This window comes from Pagrus pagrus (assembly GCF_965226575.1).
Source record: "Pagrus pagrus genome assembly, chromosome: 9".
NCBI lineage: Eukaryota > Metazoa > Chordata > Actinopteri > Spariformes > Sparidae > Pagrus > Pagrus pagrus.
The window spans coordinates 5,716,703-5,737,859 of record NC_140193.1 but is presented as its reverse complement, the minus strand read 5'-3'; the positions used below and the strand labels follow the sequence as shown (position 1 = coordinate 5,737,859).

Genomic DNA, 21,157 nt, shown 5'->3' with positions numbered 1-21,157 from the left:
CAGCCCGGCCGTGTTCTGTCAGCCGCAGGTATGTGAAAATATTAAACACGCAGCATATTTCAGAAAAAGGACTTCCTGCCTTTAACAGCCAGGAACTTCTCGCTTGTCTAATTTCATGGTCTTTCAAAATAAAAGCCAGCTTTCCGTCGAACAACAGAGTGTATTTTTCTTTTCTTTTGCAGAGATTTGTTTGGAATCAGCTGAAGCTGTGAATCTTATTTTTGGAGAGCAAAGTCATTTTTTTTTTACTCCAGTGATCTATTTTCACAAGAACAATGTGAGGTGTTCCCTCAGAAATGCTTGACTGGATTTGAATTGCCCCAACACGCTATCTCTTGTTTGGATCTCGTTCAGGTTATCTTCACGGTTACAGTCTTTTCACTGCTGAGGCATAAAAAAACCGTCACACCGGGGGATGTCTGGCAGAGCCACATAGCTGGAGAGCGATTTTTCCTGTTGGGTTTTGAGAGATTTCAAACACTGCATGTCGGGAGGGTTTGAAATTCACTGGGAGAGAAGTGTGGTTTTTAAAAAAAAGCCAACCGCAAGCCTTGAGGAGGAGGATGAGGAGGAGGAGGAGGGGGACGTTCACTTTTTCCCCTCCTCTCAGCTAATTCATTGCAGCTTCCACACTTTTCCACAGACGCCATAAATGCACGGTTTGAATCGTGACAACGGTGCAAAGGCATGCTCCCCTTCAGACGGGTGACTGCTTGATCTGGTTTTTCCACTAGTCAGCTAAGGGGGGCAGACGGTTTCCTCTCCTGGTTTTTTAAAACATGGAGTCTGGAGGTCTCCGACATGACTCACGTGTCTGCTCTGCGCCTATCGTTCAGTAACAGCTCCACCAGACACCAGCCAGATAACAAAAGAAGTCGTGGAACGCATCCCAAACCACGAGAGTTGGGAAAACTACTCTGTGCCTCGCCACAAAACGTGATGAAGCTGGCAAATGTGAGCAGGAAAAAAAAAAAAAACAGTAGATGGTTTATGGATTTTCCCTGGCTAAGATGGAAATACTCATAACACGCTGTCTATGGGGAGAATCTACTGCAGCCACAAGTGGAGGGGTTAGAAAAAAATGACCTGATGGAAACAATGAGTCACATTAAACTGGAATTCTCATTTCCTTTTAGAAGAAAAAAGAGATGACTGTGTCCAAGAGTAGACCTCGAGCTGATGTCTAATCTTCAGACAGATAATGCCAGGGCTGGATAGCAAATACACGTAACTATTATCAGACCAGATTACATTTGAGAAACTGTGTAATCAAATTACAGTTGCAGCGTTGAGCATTACTTGATCACGTTTTTGATTGTGCCTGAAGATGAATGTTCCTACAAACCACAGATACTTGCAAATTTGTTCGTCATATTTATTTCTGCATTTCCACACACGTGTCATATCACATTCACATAAGAGCTGACTTTCATTTTGTGGTTTGGAGGGGAAGATGATGGCATTATCAGCTGGGCGAGAACCCTGCCAAGCCAGAGACCGCTGTTCAAGACTGTGTTTCAACATTTGTAAGTGTGAAACCTCTAGATATCTTTAACGAGACGCCAGGACATTTTCCAGCCGTGATTGCGTCGACAAAACTGATAATTTATGGCAACACATCAAGACGTTTACTGTCATATTTTGGCACAACAAAACCTGATATCTTTGAAGATACGTCAGCCATGTTTGTGGCAACAAAAGTGGTTGATGTTAACAAGATGTCAGGACATTTCCATCTGTGTTTAAGGTGCCAAAAACGGATATTTTTGACGAGACATCAGGACATTTACTGTTATGTTTGTGATGATAAAACTGGATATAAAGTCGGGACATTCCCGACCGTGTTCGTGGCAACAAAACCATGTGTTTTTGACAAGACGGTGGGACATCTACAGCCATGTTGGTGGCTGTTAAACCAGATGTTTTTGTCTCGACATCGGGACATTTCCATCCAACTCTGTCGTAAAAAAACTGAATGTTTTCAAAGAGAAATCAGGACCATTCGAGCTGTGACTGTGGCAACAAAATCCAGTGTTTCTAACAAGCTATTAAGACATTTCCATTCATGTCGGTGGCGACAAAATCTGATATTTATGAGGAGTCGTCGGGACATTTACTGTCATGTTTGTGCCCATGAAACTGGAACATTTCTGACAAGACGCTGGGACATTTCCAGTGGCGTTTGTGAAGCCAAGCATCATGTTTTCCTAACCCTGACCAAGTGTTTTTTGTGCCTAAATCTAACCAGACTGCAAGCGTAGTACTGTTAAAACAGAAACTTTAAATGTGAACCAGAAGAAATATTAAGTTTCAACACATCTGTGGTTTGTAGAAACTTTCATTGCCAACATTTATTCTGGCGAGAAAAAATATTTGCAGAACTCACCGAATTTTTGTGGCTGCGTCCATTTTTATGTTTGACTTTGAAGTAATCCAACAGTATTCAGATTACAGTACATTCTTTGTAATCCAGTGGGTTATGTCACTAATTCAGTAATTCAGTAACTGACAACATTTCAAAGCAGTCCGACCCAACCCTGGATAGTGACCACTGGATGACAAGTTTACGAAACCAATCTCTGACGTTTCGTTTCCATTCCTGTTCTGAACAAGCTCTTCGTAGCACACTGAGTAACTGACACGGTTAATACCGTGAGGAGTCCGGCCTGATTCCTCGTCCAGATGCAGATGAGTTACAGCTGCTGAAGGGTGGCTCAACAGCAGCTGTGCTTTCCTGCTGCTCTGAAACCCTCGGTGTCGCGGCCAAACATAAATCTTCCCTCTGAAAAGGACCTTTAGCTCAACCTGTGACTGGTCCACTGAAGATGTCCTTGAAAAGCAGCCGCTCCATAAACATCAGAGGAGGCTTTTGCCCACTTGCAACGGGTCAAACACATGTCAACGCAGTGTTTTGCTTCGGCCTGCAATTACCTTTCAAATCTTTACGCTCTTTTAATTACTGGCACAAAGGTTTAATACATCATCCTGTCTGTTTAATATCCCGAAGCTTCGAGGATTCACTGTATTGTGTTGACAGGGCTTGAAATCTGTAATAACGCTCTAGTTCGAACATGCTCCTCACCATGGCTTCAGCAAACAAAGCTCAGTATCTCGAGGGGAGGGGGGAGGAAGCTCGGGCCAGGAAAGTTGAAATGAATAAGTAGCTTGCTGATTACATGTCTAGGCCTTTCCATCAACAGGCCCCCGTCTCCGATGGGTCTTCCTTTAAAGAGGCAACCACAGTTACGAGTTGTTCCCGTCCCAGGTTCAGCTCTGGGAGGATTGTGGTCCTCCTGAATTACACCTCCCTCCTCCACCTCCTCGTGTCTTTATCTATCTGGCGGACTGACTCCTTGCTTTCTGTTACCTCAGATTTGATTCATTCCCGTCTTATAACTGTGTTTCAGTGTTTATTGAAGCCTGGAGCTGCATTTTTTTCCCAGATCCTACAAAATAACCTTTTCTGACTGAAATCAAATTAGCTGTGAGAGGCAAAAACAACATCTAAAAGACACTGTCAAGCACACTTCATCGGCTTTCTCGTGAAATATGTGACGGCAGCGGAAACTCAAAGAGAGATCCTTAGTGCTTACAGTTGTACCAATCAGACAGGTTCTGTGTCTTCACACCATATGGAAAATGCAATCCACAGCATGTGCGTGTGCTCATTACGATCTAAATATGTCGTGCGACAGATGGCGTGCTCTAAATGAATAATTTGCTGTGATTAGAGAATTACAAAAACACAAGCTGTTGGAGTGAGAATGCAAGCTGCTAAACTGTGAATGTTCCTCACTACAAACATCCAGAGCCTGGACTGTCTTTGGCTCTCGATGAAAGTCAGGGTCAAAGTTCAACACCGGGGCAATCGTATCCAATGTACTCATAATAAACTTCATGTGAAAACTGTGTACTGTGGAGAAGATAAAGGTCCACACACAGATCTGGTCTCTCTTTGTTTTGTACTAAACATTTTGTGTTTGAGAAGGATCGAGTTACTCTGTGGCCACGTAAAGTCTTTATTTTTGTTTTGTTTTCTCTGCTTTTCTGCCTCAAATGTTGCAAACGTGTAACTGCAGACGGCAGCGTTGGTGAGTCAATATGTACTTTGCAGTACTTTATTACAACAATCATGGAATGTAAACACGTAATGTTTAAAGGCCCCATGTTGTAGGAAGTGGGATTTCCATGCAATTTAAGTACTGTGAAACTATCAAAAGCCTCAATCCACACAGAAAGTTACACAGCCGTATTCAGAAACTGTGCCCTCAAACGAGCCGTCAGGACTTCTGTGACGTTGTGATGTCACAACTGTACAGACACCACCCTCAGCCACGCCCCTAGCAGAGCCATGGTATCAAAAACACCAGAAGAACTGATGCAGAAACATGATGGACGGTGCCTGCACAGGCCTGTAAGAGCTGACCAACCAGAGCAGGAGGGGGGCCCTTAAAGAGACAGGCACTAAAAGGGTGCATTGAGACAGAGGGTGAATTTAGGTGCTGCAGCAATGGACAGTATGAGAAAATAATGTTTTTTGAACATTAAAGCATGTAGATATTCTGTAGTAGACACCAAAATAAAAGTATGAACTTGAAACGGTAGGTTTAAACTGCATGACCCCTCTATATGTCTACTATGAAGTACGCTTAATAGTCTGATGACTTTCATCTAGTTACTGTACGTCTCACTGTAAAGTGACCTGTACTCCAACACTAACACAAGACTTTTAAGCAATAAATAAATAAATGAATAAATAAAAAGATGATTGTTGATTAACACAACAATATAATACAATAGTCTGGCCTGTTCAAACCAACGTAGTATACAACTGTGGGAAGCAGATACGGTTTTTGAGTACTTTGTTCTCTGAGTACAGGATGAAGCCCCAAAATGTTAAACTTTACCAGGTGGAGCTGTTTGATTTGAAATCAACTCTTACACAAAGTTCTGGTAAAGTGTCAAACATGTGGTTTTCATATCCTCTGAAGCTAGCTCCAATACACATTGATCAAGCTAAACGACACACGCTGACACACATTTTTCTAAATCTGAACAATGCGCGGCATCGCCTGTCTGACCTTTACTTTTAAACTATCTAACAGACAAAAAAATAGTGTAGGTATTTGCACATCATGCACATTAAACCATTGTTTCGGTCATTATAGACAAGCTGATCACCAGGCCCACAGAATCAAACACATAAAACACTGTGACATTTCCTCACGCAGGAGAAGTCGAGTCATTATCTAATCGCCACAAGTTCCAAGAAACGTTTTCCATATATATTATTAATATAAGCAATTCTGCATTCGGCTGCTCCATTTAAAAGCATTCATGCGGCTGAGGGAAAAAAGGGTGACGTCAAACATTCCAGTTTATACCGGCACAGAGCGTTAACATATACAAGAGGTCAGAGCGCCCTGGTGTTTCACATCAACTGAGCACATAACCAGATGTGGATGGATAAACTGCGGATTCTGTACACTGAGGAGCGCCGAGGAACGTCGTCTCCAGCACAATACGCTCTCACTACGGGACCAAAACACAGTGAAATACAATGAAGTGCAGCGTGTCAGGCCTTTTGTATTAAAGGACAACTGGAAGTGAAATATAACATCTGGTTCTGTGGATGTAACTAGAAGTTAAATGGTACAAGCATCATTGTTGCTGTCGACACGTCATCTGCAATCTTAGCTTTGTTCTCAGCTTTGGAAAAAAATGATTATCAACATTTTTAGTCTATTCATTTATTTATAAAATCTATAATTTGATGAATCTGTACTGTAACACGTTATACACTGAACATAAGCACTTTTGTACCACAGAAGTTTAAGTTTTTTCTTTTTGTTAGAAGCATGTATGTGTCAGAAACTGTGTTTTGGTCTGTGAGTGTCGGTGCAGGTTTGTGTACGTTGAGGTTATAATGCTTACAGTATGTGATGCCAAAAAACCCAGAATGTAGTCATAAATTCATGTTGTCGGTCAGTGTGGTGCAAGACGTTAAATGGTCAGTTTCACCAAATCACAAAGAACTTTTTCTCTCACGCCCTGCTAGTGTAAATCATTTCAAACCAGCTCCTCAGGTCCTTAAAATCTGTCACCAGTCCATCAAAATGGTGGTGATTAAAAAAAAAGTTACTCGAGTTACTCTTGATGATCCACAGACTTCGCTGCACTGTGGACTGTTTCCATTTGAGCTAATTAAAAAAAGGCTCTCTGTGAATACTGTGACAGCGTGCTCTGCAGATTATCCTCCGTAATGAGGACAACGTTTTTGGAAAGAATTTTGTCTGGAGAATCGCTGAGATGTCATTTTCTGTTTTTTTACGCTTCGAGCGCAAACAAAAATTCCATTTGCCATCTTTTTACCAGGCGCAGGGCAGAAATCTTGGAGATTGATGAGCACGAATTCAGAAATGATGGATTGATTAGCGAAGTAAATGAGAAAAATGTTTTAAGCACACTCAGTCTGAACGTCTAAACACATCTGTTGGCCTTTTCAAGTGCAGATGAGGTGTTGGTAGAATAAGTCCGTGCCGTTCTGTTTTATGCACACACAGGATCATAATACCAGGTGGTTGCATTAACACGACATCTTGTCAACAGTTTCCCCTGTGCAGTCTTGCGGCTCTCTGCAAACTGAGTTCCTAAATCAATACAGCAGCAGCTCATGGGACAACACTCGTGCACGAAGTAGCAGCTCAACCAACAGAAATCCCAACATGGACTGAGTACACAGTGATTACAGCGTATGGTCACAACTTAAAGGAACACACTTCTAATAATGAACACATGAGGATGTAACACACATGTTCAACCGTTATCACTCCACAAGCTAGGGGGAAGATCTTGAGCTGTTTTACGAGGTGTCCTATATCAGTGTTGAGGAGTGACCCTGAAGGCAGTTGAGACTTATTGCCTCCACATTTTGTCCGACCTCGCCGCTACAGCAGTTTCAACATGCTGCATCCTCTCCTCCAAACCCAAATGGCTGCCGCAGGGCTCCTTTTTTCAAATCCCACTTTTTTCTCTCTTGCATTAGCCTGTGTTTTCTCATATCCCCGTCAAGCTCTCCAATCTCCCTTTTTTCTTCCTCCTTATCCCTATCAAAGCACGCTGGCCTCGCTTGGACTTCTCCTCCACGCTCCCTCATTTTCCCCCTGTTTCTTCTGTTTTTTTCTTTTCCTACTGTACACATCTCTGCTCTTTTTGCCTCTGTTTGGTTATTCTAAAGGCTCTGAGGAACGATGCCACGGTGTCACGTGTGCAGCCCCCGAGGCGAAGGATGTTTTTGATAAATATTTACATTTGCAACTAGACTGCAGAGTGAGAGGCCACAAGCATGACATTATTTACAATGACATTAGATTGTGAGTTGAGCTGAGGCTCTCGTCTAGAATTTCTTGTTTTCCTTAAATAAAATAAGTTATAATTGCAATGCTGACTACACAAAGAGCAATAATGGAACCAACTCCCATGAAAAAACTCAAAAAAACCCAAATCATCTGTTAAAGTATGCACACACCTCCTAATGTGACATTATTATATTTTATTTTTTTAATTAGGAGCATATTTGTACATCTTTATTAATGTTTCCCTTTAAACATTTAAAGGATAAGTTCGCCCAAAAATGAAAATTTGCTCATTATCTATTTACCCCCATGTCGATGGAAAATCAGGTAACGTTTCGTAGTCCACAAAACATTTCTGGAGCCTCACAGCAAAACAGCGTTGCAGCATTCTCCTGAACAACCAAAGTAGATGGGGACTTGTTTTAAAATGTTAAAAAAACAACTGAAAATAAAACATGAAATGGCTCCATACATCTCAACCAGCAAAATCCAACTCACCAGAAGCCCCAAGACCCCAAATTGATGTAAAAAGACTTTATTTAAGTACTTTTTAAAGCTGAAATATTCACTGTAGCTAAGCTAAAAGCATTAGCCACTCTTTGAGGCTGTTAATAAGGCCTTTTCAACTCAATTTGGGCTCTTAGTTTTTCCGGACATTCCCCATCTATTTCAGTTGTTTCGAAGAATGCTGCAAGGCTGTTTTGCTGTGATGCTCCAGAAATGTTTTGCGGACCTCAAAACTTCACCTGACTTTACATCAGCAATAGGGTTGGGCACAAATAGACGTAGTTTGTAAAGTGTTTGCCCAAGCGAAGGTTTTTTAAATGCAGAAAACTGGATCATGATCTATCCAAAAAACACTGCTGGAAGACCCTCGTTTGAACGTTACGTGACACGGTCGTATTTACAGAGATGCAATTTTTACAAATGGGTTACAGTCCTGAAAACTAAAACACAAAGCCAATGTTATGGAGAGGCTTTTGGAAGCTGAGAGCGAATCTGTAAAGAAAACAGCGTCTGAGCAGACGGTTTAGGCCAAAAACTCCTCAAAACATTGTGAGAGACGCTTGATTTGGCGTCACTCCAGTATCATCTCTGAAATGGAAACCATGACTTAATTCCAGGTGAACTAAATCAAACGTTTTTGTTTTAGGCAATTCCCGGAGACATCTATTATTGCATTGGAACCGTTAAAGACTGTAGAGCTTAACTAAAAACATAGAAGGATAACAGTTTGGGCAGTTTCCAGTGATTTCCTCTTTACAGGTACAAACCAGCTGCGACTGTTAGACTCATCCTGATTTAAAGATAAACAGTGCAGTGGCTCTGCTGGCCGGTGTCCAGTGTTAGCTGTGGTTAACAGCGGGGGAGCCTGAGAGGGGGGTCGACACCGCGAGGGGCCCCTCACTGCGGTGACATCACTCACACTGCAGCCTCGGGGGAAATACAGAATTTATCACTTTCTCTTTATTACCAAATGGAGGCCCTTGAAGTTTAAAGCAGCCTGGATTTTTGTGAAAGCTGGAGACGGACAGAGGCGGAGAGAGGCGGTGAGGTCAGAGGGTCACGGTTATGATGCGTTTTATCTTAACGAGGTCACTGAGGCCTAAAGAGGCGGCCATGTGTATCTCTCCTGAAAAAGTTGCATCTGAAGAAGAAACAGTGTCTCTGTTAAATAATTTTGTCCACCAGTGAGGTCAGATCCAACATCGTTCAGCTCTAAAACTCACCAGAATGCTACAGTTAGCAACTTTGAAAAACAAGAAAGAAGCAGAAGAAGAAAGAAGAGAGCACATGTTTGTACTTAAATGTTGAGTGTAGAGGATGTATGTAGCAGTGAGTAACCAACTAAATAGTCCTCATTTCATTCTAGGCTACTGAAGAAACAGCTGATACCACAAGAAGACCTGCTCATTGCTCACTGGACCTTTAAAAGGATAGTTACAATGTTTCACAAAGTAGCATTTATTTATTAATGTATTGATCTTATAGTTTCGGCCATCTTTGCAGTCATGCGATGGAACGAAGATGTAACTGATAACAAATTCCCACCAGCAGCTGTGTGCTCACTGAAGTGAGTTAGTGGACTAAAGCTGTGTCAGGTGGTGTTACAGTACAACAATGACTGTGGTGAATGAATTATATTATAACCAAAGACAATGACGTCCAAAAAACTACAAATATAACAAAATAAATATAACTCTGGAGCTTCACAGCAAAACAGTGTTGCAACATTCTCCTAAACAACTCAAGTGGATCCCAAATTGATTTGATAAGAAGTTATTTTGACCCTTTATTGAGCCAAAATGTTCACCGAGCTGCGATGCTTAAAATCGTTAGCGTGCACCCCGTCTGAAGTGAGTGCACAAGCTCGACTGTGTTGAGGGTGTAAATTAGATCCTTTCGAATCAATTTGGCATCTTCTGGCTTCGAGAGACTTGGATGACACCAGACCAGCTGTGTGGAGTCATTTTATGTTTTTTATCTATTTTTTTATGCACATTTTAAAACGAGTCCCCAAGTTTAGGTGAAAGTTGCAGCATTTTTCTCAGTGCATGAAACACATCTGGTGGAGCTGCTGTTCAGGAGCAAGTTATATATTCTGCAATACAGTTTCAATTCATCACTTGAATGCTTCTTGTGAGTTGAATTTTGAATTTTGGTTGAGATCCAGATGTGCTGGGATGCAGCTGCATGTGATGTAGGCGTGCTTGCACAAAGTCTTCCTCAGAGCAAGTATGAATTATATACTTTTTGTGTTTAAACAGCCTTATAGATAATATGACATGTTTGTTTGGGACTTTTGAGATGACATATCAAGTGATAAAGTTCCATATTGCTTAATTAAATCCAAGTTTAAATGTTGTTTTACAGAAGTAAATGTTCCCTCACACAGAGCGATCTGTTCTTTGTTTCTAATGAGAGACGTATGAGGGCAATATTCCCACCCATGCCCTTGTGACATTATGGCAAAACACCAAACTGCATCAACCAATGAAACTCTTATTTTATCAGCATCCTGAGAGCGCTCTTGCGATTTCATCAGTGCCAAGCGGAGGATTGTTTCTTGGCAGATGCGCCGCAGTTTGTTTGCTCAAACTCCTCCCTTCCATCAGCAACAGTTGCATACTTTACCCGACATGTCATCAACAGCTGTGCGAGCCCTAGAAACGTCTTCCCAAACCTTCCCCTCCGACCAGAGAAAAGGGCTGAAGCTGTGTTCAATTCTCAAGAGCTAACCGATCGCCAACTGACCTAATTTCGATATTAACAGTGTTTCAACAGCTATTCACAATGCAAATTTACTTTAAATCCGTCTATAACATTTCCTAAATTAAGTTCACAATGTTTTGATCTCACGTTTGTCTCATTAATCACAACAGCCAGAGGCAAAACTCGTGCCTCTCCAGAGGAAATTCCACTTTGATATGACTTCCTGTGCTGGAGTTGGACCAGTTTGTTGCGATGTACGGTGTATTCACGAGTATTTGCCTTATTGACATGTACTAAACAATCCTCTGATCTTCCCTCTGTCACAATCTCTTATCCTCTTTCCCTTCCTCGACTCCTCTCCTTCCTCTGCTCTTCCTCAGCGCCCTTCAATCCTCCCTCTCTCTTAAAAGATATGAAATTATGCTGAAAAAGAAGTTTCCTCCTCTCTGGTTTGGTGCCATTTCCAAATCTTATCACCGCCTAAATACCAGGCCACATCAGCGAAAAGGCTTAGAAGCTAAAGGAAGCATGAGATTAAAAAAGAAAATCAAGACTCTGAAGCCTGTACTTGGAGCTCAGGTAAATAAAGATTGATGTGATGCACAACACATAGTTGTAGCTGTAACTGCAGAACTGGCTGAAGAAGTGAAGCCTGAGCCAAAATGTCAATACACACCGCAGCAATTACAAGGTTATTCTGCAGGATACTGTGTCTTTAAAGAAAAAGCATGTGGCTTTGCTTTAATCCTGAAGTGTATTTGCAGAAACACAAAGCACTAGTATCTGATGTCATCCATATGGATATCGTTTTAAAGCCGGCCAACTGTAAATCACCGTGCCGGAGTTTGGATTTTCTTGTTTCTGACTTTTCCACAAACTCTCGTCTCTGCAGCAGCAGCTTCTTCACCCATTTTGCTGAACTCATGGAGGTTAAATGGTAGCCATGAGTCACCGACTGCGAGCAGACATTTCCACATCTCACTGGTCTGGCTCCGTGTGAGAAGTGTTTGTTCGGGAACACTGACTGGTCATCGCGGCCAGCGGGCAAAGGGCAGCACAGACTTCACATTGTGTGAAGAGAATGAACCCTTCTCTCAACCGAATAACTCACTGGACATGATTTGGAGTCAGTGGCTATTTTGATGCAACAGACCATGATCCGATGGGGAAAAAAACCTCCTCAGTTGTACCGTTGCGCTCCACAGATCTGATGATGTTCCCAGTTAACAGTCGATGACATCTCCAGAATCAAACTCTCTGCTGAGATCTGGCAGTGTTGCACAGAAAAGACTCCAAACCTAATATTTTTCACTCCCCAACGTGAGGCTCTGCTGCAGATCCACTGTACATCCATTACAATGATTAATTTCGCAGGGATCCTCTCTGTTTTCACACTGTACTCCATTGATCTGGTATATGGAAATATGGAGCACAGAAAGCGTCCAACAAGTCTCGACAGCGAACGGGAATTCCACACAATATGTGGGTCCAACTCAGTCGAGACATCCATCACACACCACTAACGTGGCTGAAGCTGCACAGTTCAAAGCTTTCACACTTCATTCATAACGCTGACATTTGAATTCCAAGCTTTTACTGGCACGTCTTCGTTCTGTTTCAAGCCGGTGTGTCGGCACAGTTGCAGATAAAGACGAGGCTACGCTAAAAATATCGAGCTATTTGAAGAATTAGATTTCAGAGACGGCTGCAAGGGGATTGTTCTGGACTTATCCAAACATGTCCAATAACTCCAGAGCACCATAAAGTCCAAAAGTAGAAATATATTGAAAAAAGGGAGATGTAATTGTTTCCACAGCAAGTTTTCATTTGACAAAATCTCCTGCTTCAATCCTTTAGCCTTTAAAAAAACTTTTCCCTCTCCTACGTGGAGGCAAACACCTGTATTAATGAAAGGAGTCTAGCAGTAATATAACTGCACCATGTATTGCATTCACAGAACGATGGCAAAAAATCTATTTCTCACATGATTACAGTAAAATACTGAAGTTGTAACAGAAAGAGGGATCATATTCTTCCTATTTCAGCAATGGCTCGACTCCAGCAAGACATCATCACTTTCATAGTAGCAACGGCAAACACCCATTTTATTCAGATTCTTAAGTACCATCATTGCTGACGAAAATCTATCAACGTTTAATAATGTATTAACGTTTTATTCACGTTATGTTTAGTCACATTCAGACTCGTTCCCCAACTTACTTCCTCACTCTAAGACTCAGATTTCTCTGGGTTTGAACGTTGTTGGAAACATTTAGGATAACGTGCACAAGTTAACAAAATATATAACAAATCCTAGACAATTGAATGCAGAAATGTTACAGCATATTTCTCTGAGATGATTAATTCAAGTGAGGATTTTAAGATTTCTTTCTTTCAAAAACCTCAATAGAAGCTTTGAATTAAAAAAAAAACAAACAAACCCTACAACCCTACAAGAAAGAGTGAGAGAGAGCCATTGTTTTGCCTGGTGCTTGTTTCTGAGTTAAACCTGGATAAAGCCTGTCTGAGCTTGCTGATAATGATGCAACACCTTTATCTTTAAATCACACACAGCACAGTGGTTCACCTCAAAACAAGAAACTCATCATCTGTAAACAGAACGGCAACGATTAACGTGTCGACTATTCAATTAATCGCTAACTATCAATGTACTGAGTCTCTCTGATTTCACCTTCTTAAATGTGAATATTTTCTGGTTCCTTTACTCTTCTATGAACAACTGAATATCTTTTTGTCGTGGATAAAACAAGACATTTGAGGATGTCGTCGTAAAACTCTGGGACACCCTGATCAACACTTTCCCCATTTTACAGACCAAACTAATTGATTAATCACCCTGACAATCACAATAATCGTTAGTTGCAGCTTTATTTCTAAGACAACCATCAATTTATGACTTTAACAGACTGCAGCGATGTCAATTCCACAGTTTCAGCTCCGCTGCGAGAAGACCACCTGGATTCAAAAGTGACCTCGAGGCGTTTCACCGCACTTATATGAGGCATTTCACCATCGAGTCAATCAGCTGTCCAACAAGTTGTTAAAAGCCTAAACTTAACTCCGGCCACATTGCTAACCCTTGTCACCCACCAACACCCATGTAGCTCCACTTGTTCACCCTCTGCAGCTGCAATATACACAACCTAGCTACAACTTAGAATTTAGGTTGGACCACAACCTGCAATTATGGCTGACAGTCGCCATTTTGTGGCGTTTCAAACAAGTAAGCGTAACGCCTCAGAATCCGTCGGACAATTTGATCACGTTATGACTTCATGAGATTTTAAAATATGGGTAATACTTGTGATTTATGCTGCTTTTACATATAAGGGAGTTTCTGAAGTTTAACTCTGACTCATTTCCTGTTATGACAATCTTTTTTCTCGTCTTTGCTCAATTAGAAAATTCACTAAACTTTAATCTGTTTTCGCTGAGTCGTTACCTGGCCCCGAGGCACTTCAGCAACAGAGAGCCAAAGGTTCCCAGATGGGAAATAACATCTGATGAAATTGGAAGATTTAAAGCTACTACAGCAGCCTTTGAAACAGTCACCAGGGGAGAGACGGAGAACATGTTCGGGTGGGGGGGAGAGCGCTATATTACACTAAAACCTACCAACCTACAGAGGATAAGCTCCAGAGGGCAAAAGTCCTCCTGATCTGCAAAAACTACAACCAGCTGTATCAACACTCAGTGTACAGGCAGACTGGGCTGTGCACCACCACCGGCTGGCTCTCTCAAAGACATTAACATGACGGCTGTGTTTGTTCCCCTGGCGTTAGAGGATGGAAGATATTAGTTTTTAATTCCTGAGAAGGGTGATGTCTGAATTGGATGCAAATAACCATCATTCGTCATTAAACTAACACTACTTTTATGAATAATTAAAGACATACTGCACCAATTTATGACTGAACTTCCATGAAGTTAGGGAACCCACCACAGTCAGAAAACAAAAAAAATAAGGGTATCATGTTGTTCCAGGACAATAAAAATACATCTGGGACAAACACATTACTTCCCCAGGACGCCTCCAGGATGAAAGCAATTTTTTGTAGCCTATGCATGTATAACAACAGCGCTAGTTAGCTGTTAGCAGCTGCTAGGAAAGCATTGAAGCAGAGTCCTGTGGTGTGTTTGGCTAACGGAGCTAACAGTCAACAATATCAACTGGCACGACCCCCCAGACTTGGATTTCTGACTCGCAAAGTCAAACGCACCTCACCAAACCCCACCTCAAAATACTAGATGGCTGCTCTGCTTGTTAAAAGCTGTAGAAGGTATAGCTGTTAGCAAACAGAGCTAATAGAGCTAATGGAAAAACACACAGCAGGACTGAGAGTTTCCAGTTTTTCAGGATGGTTATCGGACAAAGTCTGGAGGCCTGGTCTTTAGTATGGGTCAAAAGCTGCATCCTACATTTCCCACAATACAACAAGATAATATTTTATGGTGAGTTCCAGTTACTTCTGAAGTCTGAAGTTGATTTTGGGAACGAATTCACACCCAAAACTGTTCCAGTGCAAGAACTCAGGTTAGCCATTGTTAGCACTAGCCTAGCACTTGCTAACAATATCAATTGCAATGGATAGAAGGATTTAATCTAATTTATTCTTAATTTAATTAGACACAAATACGACAGTGGTGCAATTAAACAGTATATTTTACAGCATCTTTGGCAAGCCAAGCAGCCATCTTGGATTTTGAGGTTGGGGTCCATCTGACTTTAACGGGGGGCGTTCCAATAAAAATTGTCAACTGGGAACGCACCATTACTTCAAACCCTTCCTGCCTCAGTTGTTTTCATACAGACTTTTCACTAGAAATTGGTTATTTTCTCAAACTTTGGAAAAAGCTCCCCACAGCACCACAGACACATTATCCATCTGTTTTCAGTCTTCTGCTGAGGTTTCTTACATTGTTTCCCAGTTAAAGATTTTGGGGGGGTATTACTGAAACTGAGAGATTTTTAAAGCCCCTTGAGGCAAATGTGTGATTTGTGATATTGGCCAATAAAAATAAAGTTGACTTGACTGCTGACGAGCAAACTGAACCATATGTGATAAAATGGCAGTGCCACTTTAACTTTTTTCCTGAACTGGTGAGTAAAACTGTGAACCGTAAACCAGAGGGTAGTTGAATTTCTTTAATTACAACACATCACACGTGGGTTTAGAGTTCGTCCTGTTGAATGACGAGCGCGAGCAGCGTTTCTGTCACGTTCTTAATTAGAAAGAAATTACAGCGCTTGGTGGAAACCCAGCCCCGTTCTGTGTTTACGTTCTGTCCTGTCATCCTCCCACATGGACAGCTGAGAGGATCACAGGGCACACTGGTGACTAACTGCCAATCAAGGAGCTGGAGAGCTGTCAGGGGGGAAGCCCCTAATTGCACGGCTCCAGAACAAACAGTTACTTTAACTTGAACCTGCGGAGGTGTTTGGTTTTTAGTGATATGGAAGAAATGACATCCTCCTCAAAGTGGTCAGCCAGGAGGAGTCACCCCTAAAACAATACTGACACTTTATGTCTTACATCAGCCGTTTAACGTCCTCCCCTTCCAACTATCTCTGAGGCTGTAAGACTTTTCTCTTTTTTTAATATTTTCCAAATACAGCCAGAGCAACTATTTTAACATCTGGAAGTCATCCCCCCCCCTCCACCACCCCAAGCCTCCATTTGCTGACTGCAATAATTTGGTTTATAAGCAGTTCCCATGGAGAAGTCCTCACAGGCACAGAGCTGCATTAAAAAATCTATCGTCTCCATCGTCTGTGCCACCAAGATACACCCACAGGATTCGCATCCAGACGCTGCACATCAGGTGACTTATAAAACGTTGTCCTCTGCTCAAGAAAGTGTAACTGAAGACAATGTACAATCTGGCGAGGCCGACCCCCTGAAACTCTGGAAAGAAAAGAGGCGTGTAATCAAGTCATAGCTCAAAAATGCAGCATGTGTTTCTAATCAAAGCCGTCTGTGGACCTGGTTGAATTCACATGTTTGGACGTTTCGGCTTTTTGGTAGAAAGCAGCCCCCATTTGTTGCGATGTCAGTGATGTGGCAACAACAACTGGAACCAATTTGGGAGACAGAGTGACCTCATGTTAGATTTTGTTGATTTGGAATAAGATTTTTGCTTTGGGCTCGTGTGTTTTCTCTCACGGAGGGGAAAAACATTTTTGAGCTTGGCTGTGATGAGCGCCGAACAATCTGGTGATGATGAGACAAATCCACTAAATCCACTGGTTTCACACAGTCTGAGTGGTTTGTGTCTTTGATGTGAGGCGCTAAGTGGCATCTTTGAAGATGTTTTACAGCTATGTCAGCGTCTGGGAGGAGTGATGTTCAGACTCACACACACACACACACACACACACACACACACAGGCGGAGTCGTGACTCCATCTCAGGCTGAAGCTTTGGGCACAGTCTCCTGCTTTTTTGTTATTGGAGCCGGTGATCTATTGCTCTTTTTTTCCTCTTTCCATGTTCACATCACCCGAACCTTCCTCCAAATATTATTCGAACACCTCTCCCTCTTCCAACACAGGTTGTACTGTAGGTTTTGTATGAAGGTTTTCATCCTGATAATCTACGTCAGCGTCACAATTTCCAATTGTGGATTAAAAGTCTGCACCTTGATCTCATTTGCCAACTCATGGTCCCTTTGCAAGCGAACTTTCCGCACATGTGCAGCCGTATAACTTTCATCTGCACGGACTTAAAAGATGTCAACATTTGTTTTAAACATGTTTTCAGTCTTCAAAGCAGCTTTTGTGAATCTGGTTTCTTGGAAAAAAGACTCCAATAACCTCCTCCATGTCCTCAACAGACTTTTGTTGCCTTATTTTTGTTTTTCAGAGAAAGACTTTATAAAATTGTGCTGCTGAGAGATTGAGTCTGCTTGCAATTATGTCGTTTCATCAACAGTCAACCACACTCAATGTGAAGTTGCAATTTTCCATATAAAAGTCCCAATTAAATGGAGTAACGCTGGTAATTGTAGCCACGGCAGTGTGTTATATCCACTGTTACTCAGTGTTTTATACACTCTGTGCTTTAGTTTGACACAAAGTATGTCAGGGTCCTGCTCTCACAGCTAGTTAGCATCTTCCCTGTGTAACCTAAGCATACTAGTTAAAGGAGACTTATGCTTTTTTGTTTTTTTCCTTTCCTTCAGTGTTTTATTTAAGTTATTGTGCAGGTAAAAGATCTTTCAAAAAATTCAATGTCCGCACCAAACCGGAGCTCCTTTCTCCCACAGAAAACACTGCTCCTGAAATGCCTCGTCAGTAGTCCCGCCTTTAAATATGTGACTTTGTGACATCACACTACACCACAGAGTCAGACATCTGCAAAAAATGTATGCCTACCAGCTAGTTTGGCACATGATAATTGATTTAGCACAGCTGCTCTGTTGTTGTTAGTGATGCTGGGTCAGGCGTGTGTGAGCTGACCAATCAGAGGAGACTGAGTATTTGGGGAAGGGGTCGGGGCCTTAAAGAGACAGGAGCTAAAAAGAAAACTGATGTGTTTTTTTAAGCACGTAAACATATTCTAGTCATGAGCTTAAATGGCTCCTTTAAACAAAGTTGCAATGTAAAGTGCCACCACATCTGGATACTCAAAACCCTTTCCGTGCAGTGCTTCTGTACGTGGTCATCTTGTGGAGCAGGCCTCAAAACCCCCCTCCCACACACGCATGAGTACATTGTCTCAAAGCGCTGCTGAACCACATTTTCCCTGACTCTACAGAAACCATGAACTTTCCACTGTTTTTTATTTGGTCGAAATGCAATCGCCCCTCGCCCACCGCGAGTCCATGGAAAGAAGCCTGTGAGATCACTGCGCTGATTCACATGAGCAAATATGGACAAAGATGGAGACACTGATTAAAACAGAGCCTCTGAGAGCTTTTAAACTACATGCTTTACAGAAAAAAACTTGTTTTTCCTGGTCACGTCAGAACAGCAGAGAGCTACAGAGCTTAGTAAGGCTTCTTTTCCAGCCACGTATCCTTTCAAAATCTCGATCAGAGTTCATAAAAATTAGTGAAAATGAATTGAAGTTGTAGCTTCAGATGTTTCTTAGGCACAGTACGGGACGTGTTTCTGGGCCCTATGCTTCATCCACCACCGGGTGGCGCTCTATCTGGTGCACACTGTCACACAACTGTCTCTGCTTTATGTGAAACTGAACTTTTAAGAGCAAAGCCAACTCAGTTAATGACATAATGACAGAAAAACTCAAGCGGCAGCGACGGCTTTAAAAGAGAAATAAACAACACTGTCTGTGCTCCACTGTTTTTTCAACTCCACACTTCATCAGGGGCCCATCAAACGAACTTTACAGTGCTCAGTGTGGCCCCGTGACATCATGCGTAGAAACAACACGGTCCCTGTGACGACACAAGACATCAAACACTCCAGCTGAGAAAAAAAAAAAAAAAAAAGGAAAGCGCAGCTCAAGTAAAACAAGAACACTCAGGTGTTCCAGCTCTCGGTGTTTGCCAGCTGAAGACATCAGCAGCCCCGCAGTTCACCGAGTGACTCAGAGCCTCCAACAGCATCTCTGCTGCTTCTCATGTCTCCTCCACATCTGCTCTGCATTAACGTGCAGCCCTGTGTTGCCTCAGAGGCGCGCGAGCCCCGCTGCTGAAATTCTTCTAGCAGATGTACAAATGTTGCTCCGAAGGGGGAAGAAAACGTTTTTGTGGTAACACTTAATGAATGCTCCAAAAAAGTGGCGGAGCCGTGCAGGGGTACTGCTAAAAAACCACAAAGGTGCTCATTTCCCACCCCGCTGCACATTTTCAGTGCCTGAGGGTGACATCACTCAGAATCACTGACAGATGTCCGCAGCGCTGTTTCCTGACATGCACGGCTTGTTTGCCAATTGCAGATAATCCAAGCTAGTTACACTCATCCCTTTTAAATCTACTCAAAGCGACACAGAGTCTCTAATAACCACGGCCGGTTCGTCTCAATCATCCCAAACACTGATCTAACTAACATGTTCCCTTGCTGTTACAACACTTTCAGCTGCCGTCCAGTAGAAAACAGCAATTTGTAACTAGAAATATAGCAAATGAAGATGACATGTACGAGTAGAAACATCCAGGAATAGGTCTTATCTAAATAACTAAATCAGGAGCAGACTTAATCTTAATCAGGATGCAAAAAAAGCAATTTGTGCATCTAAACCAGCTGCTTCTTCATGCCCGAACTAAAAAAAGAGTCCAAGCTAATGTTCAGTCAATTCAAAAGGGCAACTATCAGCCGCCCTTCAACAGCAATTAGGTGTTCAAATAAACAGCGGAGGGGTTTCACTTACCGCTGGTCCCGTCTTGACATGACACAATCAAAACCTGAGCCACGGAGACCACCAGAAAAAGGAAAGTCCTTAAATGCACAAAGCTCATCATGTCTATAAGAAAGACATGAGCCTTTCCCTGTGCCAGAGCAAAAGAGAAAAAGGGAAGGAAAAAAAAAAGAAAATGCTCAGGTTATCACTGCACCACCATGAATTCGGAGAGTTCCCCTCCTTGTAAGCAGCAAGCAGACCCAGCCCAGACTGCGTGAGTGCTTTTTTGTGTAGTTACAGCTTTAAATGAGAAGAATGCTGGCGAGCCTAATTTTCCTCCCCCTTTTGTCAGCCCTCTCCCATAACCATCCTCCTCACAGGCTTTTGTGGCTGTGGGAGAACTACACCCATGTTCACAAGTTCTCATACTTTCCAGTGATCCTCTCTCCGTCTGCCTTGTTCGTCGGCTCTTAGAAACTAATCATCTTAACTTTTTAAGCTAGAAGACGTCAGGGAACAGATAAGAGAAGAGCGTGTTTTGAAGGTGTCACTGATTTTTTTTGTGTCTCTCCCTTCAGAAGTGGGTTGCTAAGCAAGATCATAAAAAGTGCTGTTTTATTGCTGTCTCTGGGGCACCAAACAAGACACACAGTGAGCTGAGAATCCCTGTTTTACTGGGCAATTAAAAGTAAGAATAGAGTTTATAACTCCGTTGTTTTCTGAGGAGAAATTGGAGTTGAGAAATTGGAGCACACGAGAAACTGTTTGCTTATAAAATCAGCGGCTTCGGCGGCACCGTCGTAAGTCAAAAAATGTAGTAAGAGAAGCTGAAACTGTGTGAGACAGTGTCACTGTGGGTGGCCATGAGTGTAGGTGGTCATGATAGAGAATCCAGAGAGTAAATTTAGAGAGAAATCTGAGGTCAACACCTTCTGACTTCTGGCGAGAACGTGGAATCTGCCTGCGGAGCTGATACCACTTTTACATCCGATCACAGAGCAGTTTGTCTGATGTGTCGGTCCTGATCATCAATACAGCAATCAAACCTTAACAGACTGTTTATATTGCAGCACAATCTAATATTTTTCTGACACAGAACATGTCACAGAGACATAAAGTGGTTTTGATTAAACTCCTAACTCGACTCCGCCGATGTTAAATGAGCCTACTGGGAATGATGAGCCATTCCTTCTCCCCCAGAAGACAAGAAGGAATCTGTTGTAGTTTAGTTCTCAAAGTCACTGAAGTGACTCTTAAAGAAGT

The 21,157-nt window shown here is 42.2% G+C and overlaps 1 protein-coding gene across 1 annotated transcript in view; it reads right to left on the bottom strand.

Moving 5' to 3' along the window:
- The window catches only part of col5a2a (collagen, type V, alpha 2a), a 45,940-nt gene extending 25,757 nt beyond the window's left edge, over window positions 1-20,183 (bottom strand). Inside the window, exon 1 of the mRNA XM_084363068.1 lies at window positions 19,925-20,183. Within this exon, the coding sequence (XP_084219194.1) occupies window positions 19,925-20,015 (91 nt within the window). The 5' untranslated portion in view covers window positions 20,016-20,183. The remainder of the gene's footprint in view (window positions 1-19,924) is intronic.
- Window positions 20,184-21,157: the final 974 nt, after the last annotated feature.